Here is a 16,422-nt window from a genome sequence, read left to right on the forward strand (position 1 = left end):
CTTGGTCCTCCGCTACACCGACGGCCCTCCTGACTATCGCCCAGTATTATGAGCGTCAGGAGCAAGAAGCGAAGGGCCAGGAGGAAAAGAAATCGAAAGATTTGAAAACAAAGGTGATGTTGGCGCAAGTCTATGGCCCGCCTCGACGGGGTAGTAATAGAGGCAGGGGAGGATCTTATGGTCCTCCCTCGGGCCGGTCTGATTTGAATAGGAATCAATGTGCGTATTGTAAGCAATCGGGTCATTGGGCTAAGGACTGCCCGGTGTTGCATGCATCGCGTCAGGGGCATACCCACGGTGGCCCGCGAGGTAGAGGGGGTTTCTCGAACTTTCGAGGGAATTCTAACGAACAGGCTCGTTTTGATTCTGCTGGGCAGCACCGAGATAGATCAAATGTTTTCGATCGCCAGCATCAGTATCAAGCGTCAGGGATTGACCGGTCGGGGTACCATGACTCTCAGCATGCATAGGAATGCGTCGGATGGGGGTTAGAATCAGTTGAGGTGCCGGTCGATCAGAAGGGCCCTTATGTATCGGCTGAGGTTTTGGGCTCTACTGATCAGTTCCTAGTGGATACTGGAGCGACACGCAGTGCGCTATCTAAGCAATTGGTTCCGGGGGCTCCCCCATCCGGCTTAATGGTCACATCGGTAGGGTTTGACGGTACACTCTCCCGAAGCCCTCTTTCACAGCCCCTCATGTTTAAGGTTGATTCTTTTTCTGCACCCTGTCCGTTTCTGCTTGCCCCGTACACACCGGACAATATTATGGGTCTTGATATGTTAAAGCATTTTAGGGCTACTATCCGCTGCTCCCCTGCTGGTGTGCGGGTAATATTGAATGACAATTACCCCCGATCTGAACGGATGTGTACGATGTCAGAGGATGCGCTGTTATCTACCCTCCCTCGTGCTTTGTGGGCAACGTCGGATACTGATGTGGGACAAATGGTGATCCCACCGGTCCACATTAGTGTCCAGGAGGGGGCGGTGTTACCACGCCTCCCACAGTATCGTATTTCCCAGGAGGGTGAGGAGGCTCTCATGCAGATAGTGCAGGACTTGATGACGGTTGGGGTAGTCGAGGAAGTCCCCTACAACATTTGTAACAGTCCGATTCTTCCCATTCTGAAAAAGGATACGGATGCCAGAGTTTACCGGTTTATCATTGATTTGAGAGAAGTGAACAAGATCGTGATACCCCAATACCCAGTGGTTTCTGATATCACGACGTTGCTTACCTTGGTCCCGCCTACGGCGACCATGTTCTCAGTAATTGATTTGAAGAAGGCCTTCTTTTTTATTCCCATTCACCCTGATAGCCGATATCTTTTTGGGTTTACATTAAATAATAGATCTTATCGTTTCTGTAGGATTCCCCAGGGCTATACAGAAAGCCCTAGCATTTACAGTCAGGCTCTGAAACGACAATTGGATTCCTTTGTTCTGCTCGAGGGGGTCGCCCTCATTCAATATGTTGATGACATCTTGCTGGCGGCTGACACCCGAGAGCTGTGTGAAAAAAGTACGTTATCCTTACTTTCTTTTCTAGCGTCCCACAATCATAAGGTATCTAGGAAGAAATTGCAATTCTGTAGACCAAAGGTGACTTATTTGGGTCACCTTTTGTCTAAGGAGGGGCGTGCACTCACACCGGATCGTATCCAAGTAATTTTGGATACACCGAGACCGTCCACACAGAAGGATGTGCGTGCATTTTTGGGCCTTGTTTCTTTTTGTAGACAGTGGATACTGGGGTTTTCGCACATAGCTAAGCCATTGTTAGCCCTCTTGACAAAGGATACGCCTATCCCAATCCCTTGGTCAGATGAGTGTGATACTGCTTTTCAGCAACTACGACAGGCCCTTTGTTCAGCACCAGTGTTAGGGACCCCTGATTATGCAAAACCCTTTTCGTTGTATGTGCATGAGAAAGATGGATGTGCATTGTCAGTTTTAGTACAGATGCATGGTGATAAGCAGCGCCCATGCGCATATTTTTCGGCTGTACTTGATCCTGTCGCCCGAGCATTACCAGGGTGTTTTCGCTCGGTTGCGGCGACAGCTGTGTCAATACGCCAAAGCGAGGGAATTGTGTTATCTCATAAGCTGTTGGTATTAGTCCCCCATGCTGTCGATGCCCTGCTTAATCAAACAAAGACGCAGCATTTGACCAGTGCCCGTTTAACGGGATATGAGTTGACGCTTTTGGCTCCTCATATTACGTTGAAAAGGTGCGTAACGTTAAACCCGGCAACATTGTTGCCATACCCCGAAACCCAGCCTGAGGCGCGGAAGGCGCATGATTGTATTCTCGTGACTGAGGAACAAACAAAGGGTCGTATTGATCTCCAGGATACGCCCTTTCCAGATGTAGATGGAGAACTGTGGGTGGATGGATCCTGTCTGAAGCTACCAGATGGTACGACTTCAGCAGCATATGCAATTACCACATTACAAACGATAGGGGAGACAGCACGCATACCACAGAAATCAGCTCAAGCAGCGGAACTGATAGCATTAACACGAGCATGTGAGCTCAGTACAGGACTATGTGTGAATGTTTATACAGATAGCCGCTATGCCTTCGGAGTAGCGCATGACTTCGGCCTGCTCTGGAAGGAGAGAGGGTTTTTAACGTCACATGGAGTACAGATAATGCACGGAGAGTTAGTTCATAATCTTTTAACTGCATTGACGTACCCAAAGAAAATTGCCATTGTTAAGTGTAGCGCCCATAGGAAAGTGGTTGATAAAGTTGGAGAAGGAAATGCGTTAGCGGATCGAGTAGCACGGGAGACTGCGATGCAGCCCGGTACTACTGCCATGTATGTAGTGAAATCACAGGTGGAGAGATGGCATGATGCGAAGGAGGAAGTGCGAGAAATGCAAAGGACCGCTTCTGACAAAGAGCGGGAACAATGGGCTAGCGAGGGAGAACTGGATGACGAGGGTTGCTGGAGAAATAAGCAGATGGATAGATGGAAATTACCTACGGCCTTTGTACAACCTATGGTTCAGATGGCACATGGGCTAGCACATGTTGGAGCTTCCGCAATTGTAAAATTGCTTACCCAAGTCTGGGAGCATCCAGAGATTGCTAGCACAGCGAAGAGGGTGGTGCAGACTTGTATGATCTGCCTGAGGTATAACCCAGGAAAGGGTACTCGAACTCCAGCAGGAGGATTTGTGACACCCACTGCACCCTTTGAGGTTCTGCAGATGGATTACATCCAGCTGGAGCGCTGTAACAATCTGAAGTATGTTCTAGTAGTGGTTTGCGCCTTCAGCAAATGGGTTGAAGCGTACCCTACGAAAGACAATACTGCAATGACTACTGCGAAGCTGCTGCTGAAAGAGTTCTTCCCTCGATATGGCGTCTGTAGACTTCTGTGGAGTGATAACGGCCCTCACTTTGTAGCGGATGTTATGAAGTATGTTTTGAAGGGCCTAGGCATCACTCAGAAGTTCCACGCCGTGTTTCACCCTCAGTATGCAGGCCTAGTTGAGAAGTATAATGGTACACTGAAGCTTAAGATCGCCAAAATTCAAGCTTCGACGTCTTTGACTTGGCCAGACGCTCTGCCACTGGCGTTATTGTCAATTAGATCAGTACCGCACTCTCGAACTGGCCTTACGCCATATGAGATCGTTTTTGGACGCCCAATGAATATTTGGGGTCCACCAAGACCTAAGGCTGTGTATGATGTACCTTGTGTAATGATGAGCGATTATCTGGCACAGTTAACGGATAACTTGGTTTCTATCCATCAACAGGTCCGAGAGGCGCTCCCTGATCGGTCTACCGGCGAAGGACATGGTCTCCGGCCTGGTGACCATGTCATGGTGAAAGTCTTCGACAGAACGAACAGCTTGGAGCCGAGATGGGTGGGCCCTGAGCAGGTCCTCCTCGCAACGAGGACGGCTGTGCGAGTCTCCAACCGAAAGAATTGGATCCACTCCCTGCACTGTAGGAAGGTGCCGCCCGGATTGGTGGAACCTGCCGTGCTGACCGATCAACGAGACATTTTGGCTGCAGAGACAGGTCGTGCTGTGGAGCCAAACGCCACTGAGGAGCTCTTTCCGGACCAAGCGACTTCTGGAGGAAGGCGATATCATCTCCGACCAAGGAAGTGAGTTTTCCGGTACCGGGACATACTGTCAGAACGGCCCTTGGGTTAGTGAAACGGAGAGCCGATGAGGCAAGGGGGGGGGATCAGCCCTGCATTAGTGTAGCGACACCCGTCTTGGCCCGCTGGTGAAGAAATCAACCGCTGCCCAAGGGGAAGAGTTCTGACAGACTTTTAGTTTCAGGAAGTTTTTGGGTTTTATTTTGTTTTTGATATGGAGAAAAAGAAAATCCTCTGTGCATTAGGGTTCATGTTGACAGTAGCCATTGTTGGGATAACCACATGGTTCGTGGAGGATGTAACTCCCGCTCGGAAGATTCTTGTGTTGACAACTCCGGTGCCTGAGGAGCACTACTTTTATACATTACCGTATCAAGAGTTGAAGCATCGACAATCTTACTTGAATAACACTTTCATCCAGATGCTGCATCATACCCACGTTGCTACGAATGCTACGAACTGTTGGATATGTGGGATGATGCCAGCTCATCAGAAGAAAGGAGGAACGCCATTTATACCACTTCCTTTCTCTCATAATGGCTCTTGTAGAGCATGGTATACTTTGCTTTTTGCCACTCGGAAACCGACAGTGGGACGATTGCTCTTCAGACTCAATAAAGAATGTCATCAAGACAAAAATGGGTATCCACAAGCGAATGGGACAATTTGGGAGTGGGAAGAGTACCGACCAGACAATGAATCCATTCCCTACATCTTCACGAACACAAGAGACACTGTGGGAAAAGACAAATTTGTGATTCAAGTAGCACAAGCTCAAGCGGACCTGTGTGTCCAGAGTGTGGGTTTCATCCCTGTTGGTGTTAGTGATTGCATTACTGTTTTGAATATTGATGGGTTGAACAATAGTACCTTCTTAGCCTCCCATAATACGTACTTTGTGTGTGGAAATAAAGGTTATTACCGTCTGCCGGCTGGGTGGTCTGGGGTATGCTATGTATCATTTCTATTACCTCCTGTATTCCTAGCACCCGCATCTTATCACAAGGATCTGAAATTATTGAATAATGTGACTGTAAATAGGTATAAACGTACTTTATCAATTGACGATGTAGATCAGACTGACACCAGTCTGCAGCAGTATATTGATTTTAACTTAGGACTGTTTTTCTTTGTTGGAGCTGCCCTGAACAGTAGGAAGATCCGAAGATTAACAAGAGTGGTAGAAGCTGTGACAAATCAGACTGCTGCTGCTCTTGGGAATCTTACGGAGGAATTGCAGATTACTAGAATTGTTGCATTGCAGAATCGTATGGTATTAGACGTTATGCTAGCTGACAGAGGAGGAGCATGTAAAATTATTGGAAGTAGCTGTTGTGTGTTTATTCCTGATCATACGCCATCAGTTTATAATGCCATCAATAAACTGCATAAAATTGCAGCTGAGATCCATACAGAAAACGGCACTTGGTCCTTTTCTGGATGGTTTTGGGCGTTAATTACCGCCTGGGGATGGAAGGTTCTAACTGGTCTCTGCATTATTGTAGCGGTTCTGTTTTCATGCTGTATCTGTATTCAATGTGGTCCCTTGCTCTGCTCATTATGTGTATCATTTTGTATCCCTGATAAGAAAGCTATTGCCGATGTTGCTCACCAGAAACGTTTAGCTAAAGAAGTTGAAGAAATTATGACAATTGACATATATGATGATTATCCTAACAAACCGGATGTCTTCAGTAAATGCTGAAAGGGTCGTCTGTTGTAAATCGAAACAACGATGTGATTAAGCATTTACTAAAGACATTAATTCCCCTTTTATAGATCGTGTTTTCTCTGTTATGTTGACTGAAGCTTGGACTCCATTTGTATTGTCATGCTTCCACGTGTTCCCCCGAGAAGAGTCCAACCTCTGTGTTAGTTGCTCTTGCAATCTGCCTAGTAACAGTCTATAAATAGCTCCTTTGTCCATCTGGCACATGCCCAGACCTGACCACATCTGTTATCAGTTAGCCTTGCTTGACCATGTTTTCGCGGGCTCAAGGAGTGTGTTAGCTCCGCCCACATATTGATTCAGTATCGAAAATGACCATAAATGGTAATGTTCCTCGACTTCATGTTGTATCCACCCACTTATGAGCCCCTCTATTGTGTATAAAAGGGGACCATGTACGTAAGTTCTTGGTGCTACTCTATGCAATACTGAAGAGTGTTGTGTGGATTGTAGGACCACCCTTAAGGGTTAATAAATGCTGTCTTTGTACTTTGCAGTTTCCGTGCCAACTTCCTTATAGATTCCATTACAGGAGAGCGAACCCTTGTGTCCTGCGGGCCTAGCTGGGGCCTGTATTCATCAATATGAACAATGGACAGCGTATATAAAGTGCTGTCAAAAACAACAGTGTATTCTGGACTTGTGAAATTCAACATGAACAGAGCATAACACAAAAATTTTCATGAGATATGCGTTAGCTGTCATTGAGTACCGTATGTCTGTTGTGGTAATTCAGTAATCTAGCTATGACTGAACGTGGGTTGTACCAGGCGGTGGTCTATGTTCCAGTGACCTAAGGTTGCAATACACAATAAAGACACATGAGAACTTTTCCCTGCCAAATATTTCAACCAGGAGAGACTCTACAAAGGTTTGTATTCTGCCATTGGAGGAAGATTCTGGTATCCCCAGTAGGTGAATTTTGTTACAACATGAATGTGCTTCAGGGTCTTCGTTCTTGGTCTTGATCGTCTCTGACTTTGCTGAGGCCAACTTCTAGTTTAGAGATTCTGTGCTCAGTCTAGTGTCCAGTCTATTAGCATGTTTATCAATGTGTTCCTACTTGTGATCTAGCTGTATTGGCCGAGTATCACTTTTCAAATGTACAGTCCGTAAACTGTTGCATATTTCCAGGAGGTTAATTTTGATGTCATCTTGAAACACCTTGTGGGGTAGATTGAAACTGTTAATGGCCTTCTATTTCGGATCCACTTTGTAGGTGGGTTTCATTTGTCTTCTGCGCTCAAAGTTCAGTTTAGTTTGTATTTGGTTGGAATTGCCATTTTGCAGTTTTGCAGTTGTGGTGAAAGCAGTTAGCAGACCGTTCCACCTGTGTTGCATGTGTCTTGAAGTGGGAAGTAGCTTTCTGGCTATCCTGAAGTAAAGTTTAATGAATTGTCAATAAGCAGATGTAGTTATAGTGAAGGGTACCCCAAGAGGAGCTAACTCAGTAACAAAATGTGGTGAAGAAAGGAGAGAGGAGGCTTCTTCAAGTCTACAGTGCAGTTAAGCAGGTGCTGAGTGGTTTAATAAGCATGAAGAGAGGCATACTTTTGTAGCTGTCTTTACAAACAATTCTCTAGAATAAGTTTATCACCTGGGAGTGTCAAAACTGTAGACAGCTTGGGGTTCATATCTCCAGAGCCCAGTGAGGATGCAAAGATTCATCTATAAATGGAGTAGGAATTATATAGTAGACTGGTATCTCCAGCTAGCAGGAAGGGCCCAGAAGTCTGCATTGAAACTCACTTTTGCAATAATGCAGACTGTTTTTATTTAAGTGCCTCAACCAATGGGGGTGCTCGACATTTCTCTAGCTGGTTTCCAAAGACCACTCACAAAATCAGGAGAGCACTTAGTATGCACGAAGCAGAGCACAGGCAGCGGTGTTGAAGCGTGCTTTCTGAGGGTGGCTGGAGAGAGAGCCAGCCCCCCGACTCGACTCACCTGATTGGAGTCTGACAATGCATGAATGGGTGGTCACTTCTCCCCAGTGTTTTGTGATTACCTCAGACCCTGTGGCCACAGATCTCTACCAGGTCAACAGTTTAAGTTTAAGTTTTTTTAGACAATTGCACGGTTACTTAAAACCATTGCAATTAATATACAAGATTCATATTTACATGGTGAGTTACAAATCATTGATAACATTTTTCAATTCAATATTTTCAAATATGACAGATAAAAGGAAGCCAGATAGTTTCAGATTTAAAATTAAAGATGCTATTGCACACAAACATTTCAATTCTTATTAATGCCAATGAGTGACCAATCCGCCTCTGACGGTCTAACAGTTAATATAACCATTTGATAGTCACTTATACATATACATGATAAAACCTAAAATTCATGGTGAAACACAATTCAAATGATAAAATCTTTAGTGTTAAAAGATTTCTAATGGTAGGAGGCAAGTAGAGGTCGCAGTTTTGAGGTTAAAAGAACACTCAAGGGAAGTATTCCAGTTAATGGATTGGGTATTCAATAAGAGTCGATGGTTCAGCCCCTAATAGTATTATGGGGAACTCTATGTTGTTTCTAAAGGTTAATATGACAGTTGAATTGCTTCATATATCAAATGGACTTGACGATTTTCATGTTCTTTTAGTCTTTGCTCCATTCTTAGCAGAAATTTGACAAAACGGCAATCTAACTGTGTGTCACCTGGGTCAAAGCAGGCTAAGATAGCCTGTCTTCTTGTTTGTATTCCTCTTTGGTTAAAAACCTTCATTAACAGTTGTTTCCTTTCTGCCATTACAGTATTACGGGGAGAGCAGACCAAATGCACCATGTCCTCCTTGCAACTCCAGCAGAGGCAACAAGTGACAGGTAGGTTACAGCGTTGCCAAGGTGCCATGTGTTCTTTGGCTGGTAGTAACCCCAGTCGGAATCTTAAGAACTGTTGCTTAAAAAAACACTGGATAACTGGTGGCAAAGTAATCTTGTGGTGAGATAGACTTGTAATTGTTTAATGTCATCCACCCATGTGCCCTTTGTGGTAGTGTAGCTTTATCTTATGTAGCTGATTGAATTTTAAGAGACTTCTTTACCAAACGCTTAAAGACCTGTAGGTCAATTGACATTTCCCAAAGCTGGGCAAGACCTGTACGTGCTAGGGACTCTTGCAGATACTCTCTGCCTGGTAATGTATGACAATGCTGTAATTCATCCCACAACATGTGATTCAATGTATTCAATTCAGCTTTACTGATTTTGTTCCAGCATATTATATATGAGCAGCGCCTGGATAGTGATTGCTTGACCAGTCCGAATTCTAGTTTCATCTCAGCCGAGGAAGTGTAACTTGGCAAGGAGAATATAATTCTATAAGCTTGGGAGACCACATTATCCAGCATGGTTGCATCCTGCCCTCTTAAAGCCTCACTTCCATATGAAATTGTTGAAAGGAGTTTTGTTGTTACAACTTCCAGTAGTGGGGGCAAAACAGGTCCAGCTACCTTTTTCTTCAAGTTTTTAAAAGCTGCAGCTAAAACCAAGCCTTTCTTTTTGATTTCCTCCTTCTGCACATGAAAGTTCCCTTTATTATGGATAATTACTCCAAGGTATTTGTATTCAACTGCGTTTTTCAACTTCTCTTGATCCATGAACCAAGCCTGTGTTTGTGTTTTCTTGACGTTGTAGCACATGGTTTTCATTTTTCCGTAATTGATCTGCAGGCCGTTGATTTGCGTATAGGTCGTCATTGTATCAAGAAGTCGTTGGAGCCCCACCCGAGTTCGGCTCACCAATACTATATCATCGGAATATAGGAAGCATGATATCGGATTAGCCCCTAATTTCGGGGCATGAGGGTTACATGTTTGTAACGCTTCCATCAGGTCTGCCAAGAAAAGGTTAAATAGAGTTGGTGCGAAAACACAGCCTTGCTTTAGGCCTCGGGTAGTTTGAATTTTTCAAGAAAGTTGTGTGCCTGCTCCTATTTTGATTTGAACCCATGTGTCACTATGCAGTGTGTGTAAAAGATTCTGTGATATACCCCAATCTGCTAACTTCTGCCACAATTTCCCCCAGTCTACACAGTCGAACGCTGATTAAAATCACTATAGCAGAAGTACAACAGGAATCTCTGAGGAGCCAACAAGATTCAGCGCCGCAACTCACCCCATCATAGCCATTATTGCAGGACCCAGGCAGTGTCTACCTCAATGCTGTATCTTTGTGCTGATGGGCAGCTGCAGGGGGCCTCTCGATGTCCAGTGGGGCATTCAGACGTACATGTCGGATGTGTCCCAAGTGCCTGCCTAGAAGCTGTGTCCGGCCAAGGCAGTGCAAGAGCCAGAATGAGTGCAGCCAGTTCCCAGACTTTCAGAAAATGTATGGGTATTCTAGGGTCTAAGGTAGTAAGTCACACTTCAGGCAGCAGGCAATCATCTTGCAGGTTCTATAGGATGGGTTACAAACAATGACGGCCATAAAAGATGGGCTTGAGTGTGGATTTTGTGTCCGCGCAGCCAGAGCTCTGAAAACAAGCACCCGTTTTGGGTGGCGGCTCAGCTGCACCTCCCACCTCTAGGTTGGATTATGTTTAAATAACATATAAATCCTGCGTTATGCCTCAAACTAAGATCCTGCAGTGCCAGTTGTCCATAATTGGACACTTGGGAGTAGTTTCAAATTTTTACTGTGTAAATACTTCACCCTAATCATTTCGATTGTGTATAGAGTGGCAATAGAGGGATTATTCTGAAGCTACTCTAGGCCTTGTTTTCTTAAGTTGTTGGAGACATGCTAAAACCACAACATTTTGGCTGCACCTGGTAGAGCTGAAAGATCAAACGTTGAGCTATTATATACTTCCTCTGCCTTGTTCCTGTACAATCTCAGCCAGTATAAAACTGGGCATAAGGAGAGTGCATTGGCTATCAAGTTTACCTCAAGTTCAAATTGCAGGTGCATTAATATAATTCACTGGCCCACTTTCTTCTCTTCTCTTGAAAGAAATATTGATAAAATAGTATATTATTTATGTTTAAAATGAAGTTTGGATGATTTCTAATATTTTGCATAAATAGAGACTTTTAGAGCTTTGGGTTGGGCTGATCCCAGCAATTTTCCTTCACAGAAGTTATTAGCAGTGGGAATGTTGATGAGACACACCTGGCCTGATCTAAGTGGCCTAACTGACTGGCATCTTTGATAGGTTACGCTGAGAGACATAGGGTCAGTTTTCTCGGATACTTTGTTGGTGAGGCAGGTTGTCTTGAAATAGGTGCATGTTGAAACCAGGCCCTAGCAGACGACATTAATAGTTAGATGGATGTGCCTCCCTGGTTTCAATTTGAAGATGAGCCTGGCAGCCTCTTCCAGAACCACTTTATGCTCTGTGTTTGGTAGGGGGGTACTACTTTCTAAGACAGTGAACATGATAATTCTAAGTCTTGACAATTTGATTGGGCTTCTGATGACGATTTGTTATTGAAAAAAAATGTCTTTTTTTTTTAGAGTCTTAGAATGGTGGGATGTTCCCAGAGTAAAATATCATAAGAAAGAGAAGGATCCCAAACCCGTGAATCAGGGCTGGTTACCCATTAAAGCAAACAACCTGTGCTATCAACCAATAGGGACCCTTGGGAAGTCACTTAGTTGCTTAAAGACAGAGATATCTTTGTTCAATGTTTCTAGAAAATGTTTTCCAATATAAATAAGAATTCTTTCTGTTCTTTGTACTGGGCAGAATCTCAATTGATTGTGGTCGAGCAGATTGTGAGAGTCAATGCGAATTTTGATGTTGGAGTACACAAGTCAATTGCATTGTTTGGATGAAGAAGGGGCAGTTGGAAATAGGTCTGAATGTAGAGGGTTCACCCAGCCAAAGATTTACCCTTGAAAAGCAGGGGATATGTGTTTCAAACATTGGGGATTAATCCTTCTGAAAAGAATAAGCTGACCTAGGCTCCCAAAGGAAGACAATTTGGTTGTATATGGTCTAGCATCATGAAGTTGTAATTGGCGATTGTGACTATATTTTTTATGTGTCTCCTTCTGTGTCTCCACAGTATGTTCTGAGGAAATTGATGTTGTTTGTGCTGTAACTAAGAACTGACCGATCATAGCCCCAAAAAATGAGGCTCGGAGACTAAACTGGGAATGAAGGAGGCCCAGAGACTAAAATGTGAAGATGCTATTTAAATGAAGTTTTGACCAAAGTAGAAGCTAAAAGATATTTTTAATTAATGATATTGAAAATCTGAAAGACCCCTACTCCTCTGAAAGATGGCCCAAGTAAATAGAACCTGCGAAAATTGGTTATTGGAGATTCATGCTTTGTTCACTGTGACAGACACGAACGGCCAGGCATAACTTCTCTGGCCTTTATTGGTGCCACACAGATGCAGGGTTAGTAATAAACACTGTTTCTCACCATCGGCTGTGCTGATATTGTCAGAAGCTAGCTGTTCAGCCTTTAAAAGTTCATTTTGCATCACAGGAAATTTCCTTTCCGCCCATCCCCTTCTTCTTAAACTGGTGCGGATTATTGGATAGTGCCCATAAATGGTAAAGATCTTTTTTTCCTAAAATTGAAAATGAACATAACGTATATTGGTAAGGAATTTGCAAAGATGAATCAAATATCTTTGGGAAATAAACTATAAACAATTAACATTTTGTAAGATAGAAATTTATTTGTTATACAGTATAGCCACACAGGTTCTAGAGGGCTGATCAGGTTTTGTCTGTACCTGACATGACATCAAAAATGGTATCCAAAAAGGACATTAAATGCAATCACAATAATACAATCGATGGTGTCAATGACATCAAGAAAACCTTAGCCGAAGGAAATAAGCAGACAATGGAAACCTCAAAATAAACATAAAAGGATAAATCAGGTCTAAATCCTGGATGGCCACAGTACTAGCATTGTTCACATCACAAATATGTATTTAATACGATAAGGTATTGCCCGTACATGTACCATGAAAATAAAAAGCTAAATCAGCTCCAAATCATGTATAGCCACAGTACTAGTATTGGTCACATCATAAATATGTACTAAATAAGATCAGCAGCAGAGGTTTTAGACAATAATTTATATATCTGAATGGTCCACATAGTACAGCATCTGAAGGCTCAAGTACATTCTTCCTATATCCTACCAGGTTGCTTTATTTTCTATACCATCCAATTTATTTTCACATGTTTTTGATAACAGAACAGAGTAGAGTACAGGAAGGAAGAAGAACATTTATCCTTAAGAAGAAAATAAGAAGGACCGAGTGAAGGCCATTAAAACCTACGGCACAGCTGTGCTTCGGAGACCGCCTCCCCCCCTACTCCCCTGACAGTCTGGCTCCTTTCCCCTTCCTGTTCCTCCTCCATTGGGTCGGCTCCCTGGCTTTCTTCGGACTTGACCCTCCTAACTCTTGGACTGGGACTCGTGTGCGCCTGCCATTTCGGGACCGTCTCCTGTTGTCGCTCTTGTCCTTGATCCGCCATCCAGCTGGTCGACCTCTGGATCGTCCTCCTTCTCCACGGATCTGCTCACTGTTTTTGACTATGGTTTATACTTCTGGTCCCATCTCCGTTTTCTCTCTCACTTTCTCTCTCTTTCCTGTCCCTATCTGCTTTTCTTACTTGTTTCTCGCTGATACTCTTGTAAATGCCATGCTCTGTAAATTTGTAATACATAATTGTCCAACCCTAATCGCTTTTTAAATGTAATCTTGAGTGTTGTTTTGCAACTGGTATATATGTAATTCTATCCACAGAATCCTTAGTAGACATATTTACTTATTACTGTTCTTATGTAACTTTAGAGTTTTTGTTCTGTTAGTTTCTTCTCTTGAGTGAATCTTCAACTTGTATATATGCAACTCTAACCTCTAGTATCTGTAGTAGGCGTATGTACTGACTACTGTTCTTTTGCGATTTTAGAGTTGTTCTGTCTGTATCTTTTATGTAACTCATGTACTCCGAAGTCCTTATGTAATGTAACTGGTCCTTTTGTAAAGCGCTCTAACCACTAGTATATGTAGTAGACATTTGTACTTACTACCATTCCTATGTGATTTAAAAGTTTATCTGTTTGTATCTCTTCCTTGAGTGATTTTACAACTTGTGCATTTGCAGTTTTTCCCTCCTTTTGCTCCACTTGTACATTTGCAATTTTTTCCCTGTTTTATATCTCTTATGTAACTCATATAATCCAAAGTCCTTATGTAACGCAACTGGTTATTTTGTAAAGCGCTCTGACACCTTCGGGTAATGTTCGCGCTATATAAAATCGCATTAAATAAAATAAAATAAACCTTGACGGGAGGTGGTGAAATAATAACTAAGAGAAGTCTGCTTGGGCATGGACATCAGGATGACCTGACTACAGGATGGCCACTCAAGAGGACATACCAATAAGGCGGCTATTTTAGGGTCAAGATTCGCACTTGAGCCCTGACAAAAACATTTAAAAAAACATCTACTGCAGTAACAAAAAGTATCTGCTTTCCATATAAAATACATCTATAAAATAGAGAATTTAAAGCCAGATGTACAAGCCCATTCAGATGTCGCAAACTCTCTGATTCAATAAATCACATTATTTGTGACTGCTAAATTGCTTTTTAGTATGTACTAAATCCATTTTGCGATTTGGCAAGTGCTCACCGAATCGCAAAATGGCATCAAACATGCATACTGAATTGCAATTTGGAAGGGGAGCGTTTACGATGTGTATTCCAAATTGTGATTCGAAATGCAATATGTGAACGGTTTGCGTCCGCCGTTTTAATCACAAGCCATTGATAGGTTACCAACTTTCTCAAAGGAGGGGGTAACCTATTTGCATTTCTGAATGTAAAAAAAAAGGTTGCTTCGGAGTAGGCAGTGGTCTAGGGGACCAATGCCTAGTCCTAAATAAACCTTTTAAAAAATGTAATTTCTTTTTTAAATGCAGCTCCTTTTCTGTTAAGGAAAATGTGCTGAATTATAAAAAAAAGATGCAAAGCGATCACACACATAGGAGTTTGCTGACTTCAGCACACTACCATCGCTCTAATTGTCATCAAATTAAGTGAGTCACTATTTGCAAACTACCCCATAAAAAGTAATGACATAAATTGGATTGCGACCCACTCTGATTGGTGATATTACGAACCGACCAATGAGTGTATAATCCGGTTTGCAAAATCTCACCGGATTAGTAAAAAGTTGGTAAGCAATTTGCACCTACTTTTTGCTAATTCAATTTCTGTACATCTGGTCATAAATGTGGTATGGTGGAGTGGGCCTTTATTTTCCAAAATAGTCCCCTATGCATTCACATTGAGGCAGAAAGCCACATTCGAACAGCCAATAAAAAAATAGTGAGACTAAAATACGACTATGGGCAGATCCAAGATGGTGCAAAAGAAGGCAATATCTGAAGGAGTAAGACCCATTGCCCCTTTCTGTATGCATATATTGTGTACGGAACATACTCTGTTATCCTTGAATGAGGAATGTTCCATTACACATTTATTTATCCCAAAAAGTGATGTGTGGAATGCTTGAAAATATGCAGTCAGAAAGAATTTCATATTTTCTCCAGTCTGCCCTGCAGTCCATTGTTTTTTCTAGGTCACTGGCACTGAGCAACCACATGTAAATCAGCTTCCATGATGTTCCAGTTGCTCCCATTCAGAAAGGACGTGGTCTATCAATTTGGACTGACCTGTTCCTACTGAAATGGGACAAAGGATGCGGGTTTCAATTTATAAGTGTTTACTTGACAGTCAAATGCTGTGTAACATTATGTTTGAGGTTCATGAACTTCAATTCAGCCTCTTAATTTCTTGCATCTGTACTTTAATTTTGTTTATGGAATTATCATTTATGATCATTAATTATTCTCTGTTTATTTTTATTAGGTCATCATTTACTTTCTTGTGTATTACTCATAGGGAATAAACCTGAGCTGTTCTCTTTGATTTCAGGTGATTTACTTCTTTTTTTAATGAAAGTTCCAGTTCTAGTGGGTATAAATCATAATACCTATGAATCAATTTTCTTTACCGGAATTTACAAAGTCAAGGGTAAAGCACACATAAAGCTTTGTAGCCTACAACATGGAGGCAGATCAAAGTGTTTAATGATTACCAACTTACCATCCCTCCCTGCCCCCTCCTTACAATCACATATTACAAAGTTCATTAGGATGCATAATCTCTTGAAATTTTTGTTACAATGTACTCAATTGACCCTCTGGGGATGTCTGGTTCTCTAATCTGTTGTCATGTTCAGTCAGTCATGTTGTCAGTTGATGCTTTCTGCTCGAGGTTATTCACAGATGAGGGTTGTAGAATGTGCATTACTTTCAGATACCTGAAATCTTGGAAGAGAAACATCCGGAAAGGGGTCCAGACCTCTGAAAATTTCTTATGTGTGAGTTAGGGACATTGTTAGCTTTTCCATACCCATCAGGTCCCATAAACAGCATAGCTGTTGTCTATCTGATCATATGTAGCAAGATAGTTTGATGTGCAGCGCATAGTGCTAGTGCCGTGCCATGTAAGTCAGTTTGTTTGGGAGGCCCAAAATGGTGTATGCTAGGAAGAGCTGGATTTCTAGG

At 42.7% G+C, this 16,422-nt stretch overlaps 1 protein-coding gene across 1 annotated transcript in view; it reads right to left on the reverse strand.

Moving 5' to 3' along the window:
- TTLL8 (tubulin tyrosine ligase like 8) overlaps nt 1-16,422 on the reverse strand; it is a 478,385-nt gene that overhangs the window by 370,980 nt on the left and 90,983 nt on the right. The window contains exon 5 of the mRNA XM_085651194.1: nt 12,241-12,391. Within this exon, the coding sequence (XP_085507320.1) occupies nt 12,241-12,391 (151 nt within the window). The remainder of the gene's footprint in view (nt 1-12,240; nt 12,392-16,422) is intronic.

This window comes from Triturus cristatus, chromosome 4_1, assembly GCF_964204655.1.
Source record: "Triturus cristatus chromosome 4_1, aTriCri1.1, whole genome shotgun sequence".
Lineage (NCBI taxonomy): Eukaryota > Metazoa > Chordata > Amphibia > Caudata > Salamandridae > Triturus > Triturus cristatus.